Source organism: Crinia signifera, chromosome 1 (assembly GCF_055691185.1).
Source record: "Crinia signifera chromosome 1, ASM5569118v1, whole genome shotgun sequence".
Lineage (NCBI taxonomy): Eukaryota > Metazoa > Chordata > Amphibia > Anura > Myobatrachidae > Crinia > Crinia signifera.
In genome coordinates this window covers 314,591,687-314,611,103 of record NC_139217.1, presented here as the reverse complement: position 1 = coordinate 314,611,103, position 19,417 = coordinate 314,591,687, and the positions used below count along the sequence as shown (strand labels likewise).

The 19,417-nt window shown below is 45.0% G+C and overlaps 1 protein-coding gene across 2 annotated transcripts in view; it reads left to right on the top strand.

The window, feature by feature from the left end:
* GOLM1 (golgi membrane protein 1) overlaps positions 1–19,417 on the top strand; it is a 55,051-nt gene that overhangs the window by 22,941 nt on the left and 12,693 nt on the right. For both annotated transcript variants that reach the window (XM_083186438.1, XM_083186431.1), the window contains exons 2-5: positions 1,088–1,237; positions 6,049–6,228; positions 14,030–14,084; positions 14,938–15,031. In XM_083186438.1, coding sequence (XP_083042564.1) covers positions 1,109–1,237; positions 6,049–6,228; positions 14,030–14,084; positions 14,938–15,031 — 458 coding nt within the window. In that variant the 5' untranslated portion in view covers positions 1,088–1,108. The remainder of the gene's footprint in view (positions 1–1,087; positions 1,238–6,048; positions 6,229–14,029; positions 14,085–14,937; positions 15,032–19,417) is intronic.

The window sequence follows — 19,417 nt, the reverse complement described above, 5'->3', positions numbered from 1 at the left end:
GTGTGGGTTATCGTCTAAATAAAACATTCCACATAGACTGCAACAACAAGATCCAATTCTCTTCAGGCAATGTGGCAACTCTTATCAGAAAGACAATAGACTCATATTTACTTGTACTTTACTGTTTGTGAAACAAATAGATCAACTTTGAAATAATGTCTCAGCCTTTTGTTATTTTCTATCTTGTTCAACTTAAAAACCAAGTAAGATGAGTGTAGGAAGAATGGTTGTGCTTGGTGCAATCTCTATTATCTCTAAAGATGCATGCTCAAGGCTTGGTAAATGATATACTAGTCCAAAACAAAGTATCTGTAGGGGTGTCTAGCTCCTGATGAAGTGTGCATTTTTTTCAAAGTTGTTGTTTTTTTCCGGCTTGATTACTTTAGTATTATCTTGACTAATTTATTTTTAATGTTTATTTAAATGAGGTTCTGTGTTTGTGTTTCATTTAGATTTGCTTCCATGGTATTGTCACCTGGCAGCCACCATCAGCTGTACGGAAATTCTCGGCTGTGCTTATTCTTCTGCATTTCCTAGAATTTAATTGTGCTTTTAAGGTGCCCATACACTAGGGTTAGTGCTCTGAGGGGAGCATCACCTGCGACAACCCCCATGAACAACCTAGGAACCTCCTGGGTGGCAGGACTGCGTACTATACACCATGTGCAGTCATTTTGCATGGAATGTATTGTATGCAATCCCAGCCAAGCCTTGGTGACACAATAAATCTATTATGCGGCAGGTGTAATCTTCCGGCCCCGATGTGATGTGCATGAGGCCGCGCATTGCATTGGACCTGATGTCAAACAAATGCGATTTGGTCACTTTTCATCCGATTTCTCATCTGAATCTGGTGAAAAGTGACGAATCGCCTAAATCCAGGTATGTGCACAAAAATAAACCTGTTGCTTTGTACCTATCTGAAGGGGGGGGGTTAGGAGTTTGGACCTTTAATTCCTGTTAATATGAATATTCTAGAGAATGGTATCAACACAGTTTGAATTGTCTGACAACTGCCCTGCTTACATTTGCCTAGGTAAAGGACTTATCACAAATCTTGATACATTGTTCTCAATTTACCACTTAGGTCTTGGGAGCTGCTTTTCATATGATGGTAATGAAAGCTGGCCGCAGAGGAATGAAGTCCCCGCCTCTTCTCATCGCTGTGCTTCTAGCATGTGTATGTGTATTGGGTGTACATTACTGGCTTACAAGCACTCGATGTATGGAACTACAGGTAGGACACTTACCAGCAATGTACTTCACGTGGTTTTGGTTACATTGAAGATTCATTCAATGGGGTCATTTTATAGTAAGGTCAAAGTTGCTGGAGGTCCAGGATTTGTAAGAGAATGTATTTAGTTTTTTGGTCCACTAGCGGCCTCAGGACGTATTACAGTGGCTGGAGAGGCAGGCACCAAAAGTTTAATTTTAAATTCCCACAAAGCTTAAGCTGGACATACACTTATCCGTGGTTTCGAATGCGATACCTTGATGACTTTCTACCAGGGAGCCGCAGTTGGGCACTCTTCAAAATACATTGGTGCTTGTTTCCTAGCACGGCGCCCATCGCATACCATACTTAGTGGTGTGCGATGCGATATTCATGTTAAATTAACAGGAGTGCCTGTACAATGAAATATCGCATAGCATTGCATGGCATGCAATGCAATGCGATTTTTAATTGTACAAGCACCCTGATGGGTGCTTACAATGTTAAATGCACCCCCATTGTCAATGCCACCCCCACTATCAACGGCAACCCAAAGCGTGGCGAGCGGCGGCGGTACGCGTCCTCCGACCTTTTCATACCCCCACTATCCACGTCGGTGTGGAGTTGATTTTAGATAGTGTGGCGAGCCACCGAGCCCGGAGCGTGGCAAACAGACGCGGAATACGAGCCCGAAGCGTGGCGAGTGCAGCGCGCCCCGCGAGGGGACATGTAATACATGTAAAGTAATCCGTGTCCCCTCGCTGCGCTTGCCACACTATCTAAAATCAACTCCACGCCGACGTGGATAGTGGGGGTATGAAAAGGTCGGAGGACGCGTACCGCCGCCGCTCGCCACGCTTCGGGTTGGCGTTGATAGTGGGGGTGGCGTTGACAATGGGGGTGCATTTAACATTGTAAGCACCCATTACGGTGCTTGTACAATTAAAAATCGCATCGCATGCCGCTATATTGCATGCGATGCGATTGTATAAGATGTAATAAGATCAAAATCGTGGGCGCCGTGCTAGGAAACAAGTACAATTACATTGTATGTTGTCCTTTAGCATATGATATAGTATTGCTGGATCAGATAAATGTTATGTGCAGCTTATGCAATCTCTGGATCCGATCCAATGCACACAGGACCGCGCATCGTATCAGAATCTGAGGTAAGGCACATAGGATTTGAGAACTTTGCTTTGCACCCGATTTTCTCAGCCCGATCCATCGGAATCAGGTGAAAAAGACCCAAATTGTATAAGTGTACGGGCACCTTTAGTCTCCCAGTTCCCCATAATTCCCCCAACCTCCGACCCACCAGTTTGCTTTCGTGCCAGACAGGAGCAGGCACCTTTTTCTAAGGGGGCAGTCTAACAGCCCAATTTAGTTTATTTCATTTATTTGTTTTGTACAGTAATGAGCGGTGGTGCAAAGCACAGCTGCTCTGACACCCAGTACTGCAGACTATTGGGGCATTGCTGGATATTAAACTAGTTAATCGCCGGTCAGGGCCAGTGTTCTCACTGGAGAACATTGGCCCTGACAGATCGCTCAGCACACAGGGGGTTATTCTAGTTCACTCTTTCTGACAAATTCCTTCTTGGATGGACAAAACCATGTGCACTGCAGGTAGGGCAGATGTTACTTGTGCAGAGAGAATTTGAAGTAAAACCCCACCCTAATCTAAAGGCCCATACACACTTAAAGATTTTCATTTCAAAAGACTTTGCCAAAATCTCTGAAAGATATATCTTTCACCAAAGTAGTTCGTACACACTGAGCTATTTTCACTAAAGAGCGAGAGATTTTCAGCCGGCGAAAGACTTTGATGAAAATCTTTCATTATAAAAGGATATTTACATAATGGGCGGGGTTTATATTCCAAGAGTGGGAGCAGGGGCCCTTTAATTTCAGTGCGTTTCTGTTCTTGGGTCCTGATTCAGAACTGATCGCTGGGCTGCGTATATTGGGAGCCCAGCGATCAGGTAAACGCCGCCCTGGCCGTTACCGCTATAATATACATTGGTGGGTATATATATGGGATGCGGTTAATTTCCTGGCGGTCGGATTCCCGGCGGTCAAAATCTCGACGCTGGAATCCCGACCGCCGAAATCCTGAAACTTTCTCCCTCCGTGGGTGTCCACGACACCCATAGAGGGAGAATAAATTAGCGCGCCGAGCGTAGCGAGGCACCGGGCCCGCTGCGTGGCGAGCCCGCAAGGGGGGGCAATCCACGTCCCCCCTTGTTAGGATTTCGGCGGTCGGGATTCCGACCGCCGGGATTCCATACCGGATCTATATATACATATACACATATATATAGATATATATATAGATATATATATATATATATATATATATATATATATACAGTATATATATATATATATATATATATATATATATATATATATATATATATATATATATATATATATATATATATATATATATATATATATATATATATATATATATATATATATATATATATATATATATATATATATATATATATATATATATATATATATATATATATATATATATATATATATATATAGTAGGTAGGTCCGCACTCCCAATCAGGATGATAGACAACAGTGGGGTGCTTCACTTAGGGTACCACAAGTGTACCATATATAAGTCTGTGGGCTAATCTTTGTATAAGTCAGCCGATAGAGCACACACCAGAAAAGTTCAGCAAAAGATAAATGGTTTAATACATCACCATTATTATATAAAGCAGCTCAGCAGCAATGCAGGAGGCAATGTGTGCCTCCTGCATTGCTGCTGAGCTGTTGTGTGACATTGTTGATTGTCTTGAAAAAGGACTGTGCCTAGTCCGAAACGTCGACCTGCTTTATATAATAATGGTGATGTATTAAACCATTTATCTTTTGCTGAACTTTTCTGGTGTGTGCTCTCTCGGCTGACTTATACAAAGATTAGCCCACAGATATATATATATATATATATATATATATATATTAGGAAGCCTTGCATTGGTGTCAGTGGTTATATATATATATATATATATATATATATATATATATATATATATATATATATATATATATATATATATATATATATATATATATATATATATATATATGGACACCTTGCATTGGTGGCAGTGAAGCTGCGTCAGCAGGGGGACACTTGGGAGCACTTTGCCGCCGGCACCGAGTGCTGAGAGGAGGACAGGTCACGGTGACAGGGGGGACCGAGAGCTGCTGCGTGGCGGCGGGCTTGCTGCGGCTGCTGGCAGACGGCAGTGACAGTGAGTCTCTTTTCCCCACTGCTCCGTCTCCGTGCTGGGAGCAGGGGGAGGGGGGAGGGAGCAGGGGGAGGCGGCGGGGCGGCACACGGGCTGAAAGTGGTTAATCTTTCAGCCCGTGCAGCGTACACATACAGCGATGATGGATAAAAAACCATCCATCATCGCTGGCATGCTGGTAAAACCAGCCGACGTGGGACCTCGCTAGCGATGATGCGGGAGCGCGCATCATCGCTAGGAGGCAATCTGTGGGGCATACACACTAGGCAATTTTCAATTGAAAATCGCTCAAAACGGCTGTTTTGAACGATTTTCAGGTGAAAATCGTCAAGTGTGTATGGGCCTTAAGTGAGATCTATATTGCAATGAAAAAATAAAGCAGTCAGTATTTACCCTGCACAGAAACAAAATAACTCACCCAAATCTAATTCTCTCTGCACATTTTACATCTGCCCCCCTGCAGTGCACATGGTTTTGTCCATCTAAGAAGGATTTTGTCAGAGAGTGAACTAGAATAAGGCCCACAGTGCTGATATTGCTGTGCAGTGCTGTGTGTTGTACTGTGCTGCACTAGGTAAAAAGGAGGGTGACTTGTTGTATCATTAAGCGCAAACTGGGCCTTATTCAGATCTCATCGGTCCTGCGTGCTTTCGCACGCAGTACCGATGTTGCGCGTCTGCACATGCGCAGACGGGTATCTGCGCATGTGCAGGCGTATGGTGCGTGTACCCACGGCAACCTTTCGGTTCGCCGGGTGCACGCACCTATGGCGAAGATGGGCGGGGGGAGCCGGGCTGCCCCATTACCATATGGGAACGCCCAGCGTTCCATGGGCGTTCCCATGAGAACGCTGGGTGTTCTCATGGTAATGAGGCAGTGACGCGGGTGTGGGGGGCGGGTAGCTGACATCACCGGATGTCAGCTGCCCGCCTATATCCACGCCAGCGTGCACGCAAATGTAAGTAACTGGAAAGTCACTTTATATATGCGTGCACGCTAAACATCATTCGATGGTCGGTGACCATCGAAAGATGTGGGCGGTTACCCGAGCCATGCGAATGGATGTTTTGCATAAAACATCCAATCACAGCTGTTCGGGCGAAGCCGCACTTTGGCATCGGGGGAGCGGTCGTTCGCCGGGCGGGGTTTGGTGGACTCGCAAGGCTGCGAATTCGCAGCCTTGCTAATCAACCTGAATAACCCCCACTATCCGCAGTGTAGCAGAGATCACAGAATGGTTTCTCTAACATGAATGATGAAACTGCTCTGTGGCTTCTGGACTGACCGGCATAGGTGAGCAAATGTAACACAGTCTATACTGCAGTATAGTAATAAAAGTATAGCATTGGCAACAACTCTACTCTGTATTAGGTCATTTATCTGGGTTATTGTTTCCCATTGCTATAATGTTTAATATGGGCCAGAAAAACAATTGCACCCGTCAGTGTAAACCTTCCCTTTTTGGTTTTGGCTGCAAAAGCCAAATAGACATGGTTACAATATGCAATAGATGGCTGGATGAGCTGTCTGCATCTGTTTGCTTTTTATTAGAACCGAGTTATGGAGCTGGAGGGCAGAATGCGCCGGGCAGCTGCAGAGCGAGGGGCGGTTGAGATGAAAAAGAATGAATATGAAGACATGTTGACTAAACAGAAGAAACAGATTGAAAACATCCAATCGTTGCACAGCTCCCAGATGCAGAAGATTAACACGCTGTGTTCTAGTGATAAGGTGAGACCCCGTTCCCTGCTCTTTACAGCCCACGCCTAATTGCTATGCAGCTAAAACTACTGCTACTCATTTAGGGATGTTTTCAGTTTCTTTTGATTTTTTTTTTTGGTTTCAGTTCGTCCATAAATACTAGATACACTGTAGTCATAGGTCTATTTCTTCTGTTTCTAAAGGATGCAGCTATAGTATGTCCTTGCAAACAAATCATCCTATTGCCATAAGCATCCCATATCCCATATCATGCTCAGCAACACACTGCATGTTACACACCTTGTAAACTGTTTCTAAAGTGGAATTTATCAGTAATAAAACTTTATATTGTGCTCAGCGCACTATTCCTGTCCTATAGAGAACTGTGTGGTCCTCCCTACTAACCCATCACCAAGCCTTTCTAACCTTTTGAACACTAAAGCCATACCCCTTGTTTTCTTTCGCTGCTGTGTGCATGCTGTTGTATCAGTGGCACATTTTGTTATTCTGTATTCAGATCCTTTGTGTGACATGTGTAAAAATAAGAAAACTAAAATTTTATATATATATATAATCTCAAAAGACCTGCCATTTCCAATATACCCAAATAGTTGCCCTGGTGCCTCCAAAGACGCCTTGCAGTGACCATATTTATTTAATTGATTATTTCTATGTTAATGTGAGTTAGTTTATAATAGTGATTGCTGGGCCCCCTGTATTTGTATTTACTAGAGTGTATTCACAGGCCACTGCACCCCAACCTGGAAAGCGTGGGTGCTGTTTGCACCCCATTCTTAGGAATGGCGAGTGCGGTGGTCTCTCTATCTATCTATCTCTATCTCCAAAAAAGGGGCATCATTCAGACCATCCCAAAACCACAGTCCGTAGTCAAGGATTGCTGGTCAACGTTTCAGGGTTGTAAACCTTTTATCAAGACATCTTGATTTGTATTGATTATGATTTGTTTTGCATTACACTGGATAGGCAAATTGGGTTCATTTATTTGGAGTGCCAGACCAAAAATGTAGCGGTTAGAAAGCTCTTAATTTTTTTACTAAAATACCTAAAGCCTTCTACACACTGAGAGATATTGGCTAATGGACAGTTTTGACTAAGCAATTCTGACTAGACTAAGATGCACTGGAGATTACTCAGCAATTTTGTTTAACTAATGACAGTCTATGGTCTAGTCAAAATTGCCTTGCCTGCAGTCTGTCTATGCTAGGAGATACTGACTTACATTGGTATCTTAAAGCAGGAGAAACACTGGAAGATGACTATAGCCAAAATCTCCTGCCAAACTCAGTGTGTACACTCCTTAACCCTTTGAGTGCCAACATAGCCGCTAAAAATGTCAACGTCACTCACATTTGATATAAAAATTCAAATAAAAAAATGTTGTGTAAAATAGATTATATTTGCTATATAAGGTAAACATTACAGGTCAATGGGGCAGATGTATTAAGCCTTAACAATAGATAAATGGGTACTCTTTACCTAGCACGGCGCCCATCGCGGGCATCACGGCCATCAAATGCACTAAAAAACGGGTGCGACGCGATGCCCGCGATTTATCATAGGGAACAATGTTAAAAGTGTGATTGGACGCGATTTTACTGTTCAATGCCTCAATGCCCGCGATTTTTCCATAGAAAACAATGTTAAATGGGCCACAGAGCCCAAATGGTCCCCCTGAAGTCTGAAATGGCCCCCACAATTGTTAACGCCACCCCACGATCAACGTGAACCCGAAGCGTGGCGAGCGCAGCGGTACGCGTCCTCCGACCTTTTCATACCCCCACTATCCACGTCGGCGTGGAGTTGAGAATAGAATAGTGTGGCGAGCGCAGCGAGCCACCGAGCCCGAAGCGTGGCGAGCGCAGCGGATACCTTCACAGGTAAACGCGTCCCTTCGCGGGCTTCACAGGTATCCGCGTCCCCTCGCGGGGCTCGCTGCGCTCGCCACGCTTCGGGCTCGGTGGCTCGCTGCGCTCGCCACACTATTCTATTCTCAACTCCACGCCGACGTGGATAGTGGGGGTATGAAAAGGTCGGAGGACGCGTACCGCCGCCCCTCGCGGGCTCGCTGCGCTCGCCACGCTTCGGGTTCACGTTGATCGTGGGGTGGCGTTAACAATTGTGGGGGCCATTTCAGACTTCAGGGGGACTATTAGGGCTCTGTGGCCCATTTAACATTGTTTCCTATAGAAAAAATGGCGGGCATTGAACAGTAAAATCGCGTCCAATCACACTTTCAACATTGATCCCTATGGGAAATCGCGGGCATCGCGTCGCACCCGTTTTTTTAGTGCATGCGATGGCCGCGATTTTTTACCCCCGATGACCGCGATGGACATCGTGGGCGCCGTGCTAGGTAAAGAGTACCGATAAATGCAAGGGTGATAAAGAGAGATAAATATCCAGCCAATCACATCCTACCTGCCAGGTCACAGGCTGTGTTTGAATAAAGTCAGTAAGGAGCTGATTGGCTGGACGTTTATCTCTCTTTATCACCCTTTCATTTATCTCTTGTTAAGGCTTAATACATATGCCCCATTATGATGAATACAATCTGCGCTTGCCAATTTTGACACCTATTTTGACAAATTCACTTGGCATTTAAAGGGTTAATACATTTTGCTCCTTTTGGGAAACCACAGAAATTGGTAACCTGTCCAACATCATTTCGATGTTTAGTGTCCCTTGTATTGTATTGGGTCTTTAATTCTAGTGCTGGCCCTAATATGGTCAGAGCTGCTGTCCAGCTATTAATTACAGAGCAAAAGATGCTGCTGCTTGGCAGGTTTCAGCAGAGGCGTAGGGAGGGCAGAGCCAGTGGAGCACATGCTCCGGGCGCTGCCCCCTCTGCAAATAAGCAGGGAATAAAGGCGCTCTTCCTGCTATCCTCTCTCCTCTGTGGCTGCTGCTGCGCCTGTCACACTTGCTGACAGGCAGCAGCGCCGACACCACTTCCCTCCCTGTTCCCTCCCGGCTCCTAAACACCATGGTCAGACGCAGAGGGGAGCCGCGGCAGGGACAGAAAAGGAGCTACACAGATGGAGGGGGCGGAGCTATACGGGAGCAAGACTGGTGGAAAATGAAACTGGAGAGAATCAGCTGTCACCAGCCTGAACTAGGTGAGTAACATCTGAATATACTGCAACTGGTGTGGGCATATGTACAGGCAGCACTACTACGGTCAGCAACTGGTGTCAGCATATGCATAGGCAGCGGTACTACTGTCGGCAACTGGTGTGGGCATATGTACAGGCAGCGCTACTAGTGTCAGCAACTGGTGTTGGCATATGTACAGGCAGCGCTACTCTACCATCAGCAACTGGTGTCGGCATATGTATAGGCAGCGCTAATAGAGGGCCTTATTTTAGTTCACTCTTTCTGACAAAATCCTTCTTAGATGGGCAAAACCATGTGCACTGCAGGGGGGCAGATGTTACTTGTGCAGAGATAATTAGATTTGGGTGGGGTTTTACTTCAAAGTGAGATCTATATTGCAGTGTAAAAATAAAGCAGCCAGTATTTTCCCTTCACAGAAACAAAATAACTCACCCAAATCTAATTCTCTCTGCACATTTTACATCTGCCCCACCTGCAGTGCACATGGTTTTGTCCATCTAAGAAGGATTTTGTCAGAAAGAGTGAACCAAAATAAGGCCCAGTGTCCGCAACTGGTGTGGCATATGTACAGGCAGCACTACTACTGTCAGCAACTGGTGTCGGCATATGTATAGGCAGCGCTAATAGTATTGGCAACTGGTGTGGCATATGTACAAGCAGCACTACTACTGTCAGCAACTGGTGTGGGCATATGTATAGGCAGCGCTACTATTGTCGACAACTGGTGTGGGCTTATGTACAGGCAGCGCTACTACTGTCAGCAACTGGTGTCGGCATATGTACAGGCAGCCACGCTACTACCGTCAGCAACTGGTGTGGGCATTATGTATAGGCACCACTACTACTGTCAGCAACTGGTATAGGCATATGTACAGGCAGCGCTAATAGTGTCGGCAACTGGTGTGGGCGTATATCTACAGGCAGCACTACTAGTGTCAGCAACTGGTGTGGACTTATGTATAGTCAGTGCTACTACTGTCGGCATCTGTGTTGTGTGTGTGTGTGTGTGTGTGTGTGTGTGTATATATGTATAGTCAGTGCTACTACTGTCGGCATCTGTGTTGTGTGTGTGTGTGTGTGTGTGTGTGTATATATATGTATAGGCAGCGCTACTGCTGTTGGGCATATGTATAGGCAGCCACGCTACTACTGTCGGCAACTAGTGTGGGCATTACGTTTAAGCACTGCTACTACTGTCGGCAATTGGTGTGGAAGTTGTGTAGGGATCACAACTACGGTTGGCAACTGGTGTGGGCGTTGCGTATAAGTTGCGCTACTACTTTCATAAACTGGTGTGGGCGTTACGTGTAAACAGAGCTACTACTATTATATATGTGTGTGTAGGATGTTTGGTGGATGGGGGGGCGGCAAACATGCCCTTGCTCCAGGCACCATGGCACCTAGCTACACCGCTGGGTTTTAGGTGTAAAGTGCATTTAAGCTTTGCACTGAATGCCGTTTTATATTGTCACCTGAAATGTGCCTAGAAGTAGTGCCTTATTACATTGGTGGATAGGAATTACTTGGTTCACTCTCTCTTCTAAATGCATCTGCCAGCTCTTGAGGTAGGGAACATTGTGTAAAAGTAATGTTGAATATAACCATTACCTGTTTATTGTCTTTCTTTTTGCACTTCTGCATAGAAGAGTTTCAGTAATATACTGTAAATTACACCATAGTAAAAGAACTGGAATTTGTACCACAGCACACTGTAAATGTAGTTTTAAGACTTCTAAGACTGCGTCACTGGAATAGTTTTATTGTCGGTGGAGCACACAGTATGGCTAGCTCACCTGGGAGACCAGCTCTGGGCTCATCTTTGTTTTGAGCAAGTTTACTTTTGGTATTGATTGCCATCATGTGCTTATTCTTATGTTTTCCCTAATGCATGTAGACATTGGCAGGATTAAAGGGTTTAGTGAAGCCTTTGCAAATAACTTTTTCGCTACAATACATGTTATTTTGTAATCGATATTTCTATATCTTAGGGTTTACTACTCTTTAAAGTATGTTTGATATGCTTTAACCTGATGACTATATAGAGAGCGAGAGCAATTGTCTAGGTGTATGAAACCTTAATCTGAAAATTTTAGTAAGAGGGCCAAGTTCATTAAAACTGGGTATACACTAGATGATATGTGTACCCAGTGAAATTGCATGCAACGGGAGTCCGCATCAGCTAAGCACATATACAATTGCTGAGGCCAGCAGTGATAAAGTAACAGTGGTGGTTATTGGGCATTCGGAAGCATGGCCCTCACTACTGATGTCTTGCATGCAGTGATGATGAGGGATGCTGCTGATGGCATGTGGGAATGTGCATGATCCATGACCGGTACTGCTTTCCTAGCACGGCGCCCACGATCTAGATTGTATGTGTGGGACTGATATCTCAAGCATCTTATGTGTTTTGTGCGGCATAAGATGCATGAGATGACGCGATCGACGAGATTAGCATCTCATGCATCTTATGTGTTTGTGCGGCATGAGATGATGCGATCGACGAGATTTTTACATTGGAATCAATGTAAAAAGCCCCTAAAACCCCAATTTTAATTGCTAACCCCCCCCTCATGGGTGAAATGGCCCCCCCATTGTTAACGCTACCCCACTATTGACGCCAACCCAAAGCGTGGCGAGCGCAGCGGTACGCGTCCTCCGACCTTTTCATACCCCCACTATCCACGTCGGCGTGGAGTTGATTTTATATAGTGTGGCGAGCGCAGCGAGCCACCGAGCCCGAAGTGTGGCGAGGGGACGCGGAATACATGTAAAGTAGTCCGCGTCCCCTCGCTGCGTTCGCCACGCTTCGGGCTCGGTGGCTCGCTGCGCTCGCACACTATATAAAATCATCTACACGCCGACCTGGATAGTGGGGGTATGAAAAGGTCGGAGGACGCGTACCGCCGCCGCTCGCCACGCTTCGGGTTGGCGTTGATAGTGCTGGTGGCGTTAACAATGGTTATTGGGGGCTGTTATCTCATGGATCTCATGCATCTTATTAAAAAATCGGGTCCATCGCGTTGATTATATGCCTTAAGTACCTTAAACTTAAGGCATACAATCAATGAGACAGACGCTGTGCTAGGAAAGCAGTACCCATGACCTAGTGTGTACAGTACACTTGATTATTTGAAAATGTTGTGGCTCCGAACTGTTGGAATCGACAAATCGTTAAATTTGTGTAGTGTTTATCCAGCTTAAAAGAAGAACAGTGCACGTATTGGCCAACTTTTGTAGAAGGGATCTCTTCATCATCAAAGGAAAATCATCACAGCCAATACTTCATATGTCCCCATTCTCCTCTCTTCTTAATGCTACTTCTTCACTTGCTGTCTTGAATCATCCGTAATAAAGACAAGTCTTTTCAATCAGTGTGTCTGCCTCCCATAGGCATCTCTCATCTCCACTGTATGTACCTCTTCATTTTGCCTCACCAAGTATGCCACTGACTCCCCTCCCCATAAGCTTCTCTGCCTCCCCATGTGTAACTATTGTCTCCCTTTCTCATATGTAACCCTGCCTCACTAAGCATGCCTCGCCATGAGTGCTTTGGACCGTCCTTCCAGCCCACTTGCATCTTACCTCCCTATGTGCATCTACCTATCATCTCTCCTCCCCACATGTACATTCGACTCTCCTTGTCATGATTGCTTCTGTCGTCCCCCCCCATGATTGTCTCTCACACCCAGCTCCCCATGATCTCCCTATATGTGATTGTGACCTCCAACAAGTGTGCTCTGCCCCCCACCCAATGCCACCTCCCTCCACTTCAAATATGTGTACTTCTGCCTCTAGATGTTAGATGTATTATAAATCCCAGATTCCATGTGTTCTCGTCTAACCTGGAGGGGGCTTATTGGGGACTATGCTTTGCATGCCTTAGGCATGCAAAACATAATACCCAATAAAAGATATCCGGGCTAATAGGATAGCCCCCGATTAACCTATTACCAGAGGTGAACCACTGCTGATAATTGGATATCCCCCTTAAGGTGCCCATACACTGTGCGATGATCACACCCGTCATGGGCTGGATCGCATCACAATGCAATGCATGCGTTTTGCATGTGATTTACGTGCGATGCAAGGGCAGTACAAAAAGTATGTGCAGCACATACTTTTTGTACTGTGCAATGAGATCCCCGTGGGTGCATGCATCGCACGGTAAAAACGCACCATGTATGGACACCTTTATATTTAAAGAGCCCTACTATGAAGTACTAGATCACAAATCCAAATTATTTTCCTTTATTTGCAAAATGGGTCCCTTCAACACATAACGCCAACATCTTGTAACCTGTATTTTATGCTCTATGTTTATGTCCATATTTTCATAGAATTGCTCCATTATTTTGGAAGTTTGGCCTTGTGCATCAATGACCGAATATCAAAGAGCTGGAATGGGCTGTAGAAAGAGTTCATTGATAACGGATCAATTTCTATGTACTATACTGATGCTACTTTTAAACCACAGACCCTCTATAAAATCTCCACTGTAAGGCTTTCTTATCAAATTGCATGTCCGTTGGCATTTACAGGCACAATGTCAGTGCGGTGAGACCCTGATATTGTTTATATAATTGGGAGACACACAAATCTCCCATATTTATATTTAAGTCTAATTATTTCCAATAATCCTTCCTTTTGAGGCCTGATTGTGCTTTAAATTATACTGTCTGTGTCTCTTTTACAGGAGTTTTTGCTGAACAATTTGACTGTAAAAGATGGTTTCATACATGAGCTTCAAGGTAAAACAGTAATGCTGGAGACTGTCTGTTTACATGTTGAAGATCCTCTACCTTGTTCAAGGGTTTGTGTTTTTTAAAGGTATTTTGTTTTCATTTTATTTATTTTCAATACTATTTTTGGTTAACTTAAGTGGATGCCTATTACAGTTTGGTCCTGATTCTGGTTGACTCTGTAAGCTGCTGCAAAAGAATTCATTTGATTGTCACCGACCATCGAATGATTTCTCCTGCCTTTGCAAATATAAGACAGTGGATATTTGCGGGACAAAGACAGGATGGCCGACTGACGTCATGTGACGTCAGCCGCCCGCCCACGGCGCACCTCGTCACACCTGCAATTCCATGGGAACGGCTAGCATTTTCATGGGGACGCCGGTGTCTGTGCACCACCCCATGCCCCCCGTCCCTGCTGCAAACATCCCGGCGACATTGTAAATCGCTAAGGCTGTTTGCAGTCGGGGGTTTATGCCTGCGCAGGCACAAACCCCGACTGTCGGGGCAGGGATCGAATTCTGTTCACGTCAAGTGAACTGGAATCGGTCCCTTGGTCTCAAACAAAAAAAAAATGAATTTCTCCATTTGAGCCTTGTCCTGTGTTTGGTAGAGAAAGTGGCAATAGCCTCTATTAAAGCCTATATTAAAAAGGCATTTTATTCCAGGATAAAACTATGCAAAATTAGATAATCACCTGGGCTTTCTCCTTCCACAACCTCTCCTCCCCTTTTTGTGATACTCAAAGTTTGCAAGTAGATGTGCTTATTAATATAGCTTGACATTTTGTTTTCAATATTATACACATAACTTATTCAGCAGAGATGGTTTATTTAAAAAAATAAAAATAAATATTTTCTAGGTGGAATCGGTAAACTTCAGAAACGTTTGGAGGACTCAAAGCTGGAATTTAAGGAGCTACAAGAAAGCCAGGCCAAGAAAAGTGCTTTTGAGTTGTAAGTGCAATTTGTACTTGTGACTAAAACTGTAATGGTGTGTTATGATAAACTAGGAAATGTAGGAACATGTTGTGGTGGAAAAGTCAGGTTTAGCTTACATAACTCTATTTAAAACATTGACTGTCCACCTTCCCATCTACATCTAAGAATTACTAAGTGGAGGCAGCTTACTCAGCCCTAGCATAGCCATTATTGGGGCAGGATACATATGGATAACTGGCAATCAGAATACTGATGCCACCCCTCCCATGCTAACCCTCTCTTCTACCAGCCTAACCCTGACACTAACCTTTCCGCTAGTACCTAACCTCCGTACCCTGCAACATCAAGCTAAACAATTGACCCTGCAAATGTCTGAATCCCAACTGTCAGCCCGCCATACCACACCCCCGCAGCCTAACTCTAACCTTCCCCTCCCCACAGCCTAAACCTAAGTCCTCCCACTAGTGTCTACACCTAACCCTTCCATCCCCTGCCGCCCAGTACCGGTCCCTGCATACTTACCAATTGGGATGCTGGTTGTCTATATTTAACCCTTTCAGTGGTGAGTTTTTTTTTAGGTTAGGTAGCGCTCCCCATTGGGCGAGTTTTTTGGGTGAGCGCTCCCTAAAAAAAAAAAAAAAAACAGCACTGTCTCTCCCTGCCCCCGGCAACCTGGCTGTGTGTGGCGTGACGTTACAAGGTCACGCCGCACACAGCTGGGGGAAGGAGGTAGGGCGGGCAGCAGGAGCCGGCTGAAGCCGAGTGCAGCGCTGATCTCAGTGGCGCTGCCCAGCAGGAAGGGAGTGCAGGGAATTTTCCAGGTTTGCCAGTCTGTACACTGGAGGATAACTCGGAAAATTCTCGGGCGTACCAGGGTAGGGGTTATATATCACAAATAAACACAGGAACTCTGATGACTTTGTTGTTTATTTTGAATAGCAGGTCACAGCATAGTGGGTTAAATCCATATACAGGCATTTTCAGCACAACAGACTCTTTAAAAGCTAAAATGTTCCCTAAATAGAACACCCCTGCCTATCGCTTGGTTAACTAATCCACCATTAAGAGAAAGGTGACTCTTCCCTGGAAACCCTTATATCAGGAAACGGAGGCAATCACAAGGTAGCAGACTAGCTTTTAAAGCATTTGATTCAAGCAGGCTTACTAGTGTTTATATATTCTCTTTAAAAAAAGAAAAAGTTCTGCATAGAAAAAAAGGCACCTTGTTAACTGGTGATTAATGTTTAAAAATGTAACATTTGTGTTAGTGTAAATCATTAAGCTGAATATATTATTACCAAGAAAGACAAAGTTGTTTTCTAACTTTTGTTAAATTGGCCCTTTATAAATGGAGCAAAGATTTGGTTATAGTTCATTATAGATGACCTTTGCACACATAGGGGCAGATGAATTAAGCCTTAACAAGAGATAAAGATGCAAGGGTGATAAGGAGAGATAAACGTCCAGCCAATCAGCTCCTTTTTTCAAACACAGCCTGTAACAACATGGCAGTTGGCAGGTGATTGGCTGGATGTTTATCTCTCCTTATCACACTTGCATGTATCTCTCAGGGACGTGCAGTCTGGGGAGGCAGTGCCTCTCCTGTCATTTATAAAATAAAATAAAAAAATACAAAGATAATACTTATAACACATATACTGTGTTATAAATATCTTAGTATTTTTTTTTTTACAGTGTATGGGGGAAATGCTGTGTGGGAGGTTGGAAGGCAGCGAGAGCTGTGCCTCCCACTGACAATGAAAAACTGTCAGCAGCAGGGGGCAGGGCTAATTGCGGGCACAAAAAGAAGCTGAAAAGCCCTTTGAAAAAGAATGGGTAAGCGGCACCTTCACATCTGCCTCAGTGACAGGGATGTGTCAGTCCACATCACTGAGACAGATGTGATAGGATCAGGGTCGTAGGGAGGGCTGTTCCAGTTGAGCGTGACCTCCTGGAGCGGGGGTAGAGAGAACAGCCAGCGCTGCTGCAGGTAGGCAGAGCCCCTGCCCTGGGACGTAGCAGCATGTAGGAGACCAGCGGGGGATTAGTGTGGAGGCTGGCTGTCCAGCAGTGCAGAGGTGACCAGGGGGGATTTGCTCACCTTGCGCCGTGCTGTGGGATGTGTCTGTGGGGATGTGGAGGCTGTCCGGCTCTTACTTGTCCTGTGCAGCGGGGGGAGGGGGAGGCATGTTATGTGCCGTTGAAATGCTGCTAATCGGATTCATAGATGTGCTGTGATAGCACATATCTTGCGGTCAGGAGGCATCGTGAGTATGCTCCCGGCTGCTCTGATCCCCTGGCGCACAGCGGCTATAGCATCCACTCTGCTTGTAACCAGGTCTACACAGCAGCGCAATACTATGAATAGGGACAACCAAAAAGGAGCTGTTCCCTTTTGCAGCTGGACCCTCCTGTCTCTCCTTCCCTCCAGGAACTAGGTGAGTGCCTGGGGTTTTTTTTACTTTACACCGAAAGGTCCCCACATCCCCCCCACTGTCCCATGTCCCTGCACTGTCACTGTCCCCACATCCCCCCTGATGTCACTGTCCTGTGTCCCCACACTGTCACTGTCCCCACATCCCCCCTGATGTCACTGTCCCGTGTCCCCACACTGTCACTGTCCCCACATCCCCCCACCTGTCACTGTCCTGTGTCTCCCTAGTGTCACTGTCCTTGCATTCCCCTGCTGTCACTGTCCTTGCGTCCCCCCCGCTGTCACTGTCCCTGTGATCCAACACTGTTACTGTCCCCACGTCCCCCCTGCTGTCACTGTCCTTCGTCGCCCTGCTGTCACTGTTTCCGCATCGCCCACTGTCTCCAAAAGCAGTTGCCTCACCGCACGTCACTGGTATCTCTTGTTAAAGCTTAATACATCTGCCCCTTAATGAAAAATCTAACTATCCTAAAAGTATTTCCAAAGGTTCTAGTCCGGTAACGGAACAGTCATTATTGAGATCAGTACTGCCCCTTAATAGAAGCTGCATTACGAGATAAAACAATCCACCTAATGGGCCTAATTCAGACTTGATCACTAATGTGGGAATTTGCAGTGGACTGCGAGGAGTAAGCCGCCGCTTCCCAGACAGGAAGAAGACCCCCCCCCCCCCCCCCCCTTGCAAAATAGGCTTCCACTAATATGCAATGGAGACCCTCTATTTTTTCAGACACACCCAGAAAACTGCACCCAAATGCCAGGTTCCTGGTGGTCATAATACAAGAGGCTTACAAACCATATACATTTTCTGTCGCTAATTCCCTACTTCCACAAAGCGAAATCTTCAAAACCTGAAAACTTGGTGGATGATGACCACTGTTCTAGGGCAAGCAAGCAGTCAACAAATAATACATTTGTATGCAAAGTAACAGAGAAACACAGAATTTGACGGTAGATGAGAACCACTTGGCCCATCTAGTCTGCCAATGTACATACATTCTTACACATTAGGGTACATTTTTTGCTGGGAGTCAGTACATTTTAGGAGTGTGGAAGGACACCTGAGTACCATGAGGAAACCCACACAGATACAGGGAGAGTATACAAACCCCACACATTTAGGGCCGTGTAGGAATTGAACCAAAGGCCCCAATGCTGTGATGCAGTAACTCTAACCATTTGGGCAGTACAGATGGTGTAATGGTTACTGCTTCACAGCGCTGAGCTCATGGGTTCAATACCCACCATGGCCCTAACTGCAGAGTTTGTATATTCTCCCCGTACTTGTGTGGGTTTCCTCACACAATCCAAAAATATACTGGTAGGCTAATTGGCTCCCAACACATTAACCCTAGAATGTCTGTGTGCACGTATACATGTGGTAGGGAACATAGATTGTAAGCTCCACTGGGGAAGGGACTGATGTGAATATTCAAATTTTCTCTGTAAAGCGCTGCGGAATATGTGTGCGCTATATAAGAAACTGGTAATAAATAATTACACAATCTGTATTGCCTGACAGTATACTATATATGTGCCGCATAACTTCATTGTAAGTTTGGGCCCATTTTGACTAGGGGCTCAATATTTTTATCCACTATAAATGTTAGCGATGTAGCAATGCAGCCTGTGATATCCACGCATAAGCCCTACATTTATGTTGTATTAGTATACACCATCTATTGGGTAATTGTGATTCAGGCAGGGTTGAGGAAAATATTGGGTGATTTTTGTAGCCTACACATACTTTATTTATTTAGACTGGATACATAGTTTTAATACTAGTATTGATGGTTGCATGAGTCATTTAAGGCAAAATGTGTATTGAAAAGTTTTGTGGAGTATATATTGAGATATGAATGTAAATGTAAAAAGACATACCGTGTTTCCCCGATAATTAGACCTCCCCCAGATTTTGGACATGTGTCCAAAATAAGACCTCCCCCGAAAATAAGGCCGATTAAATT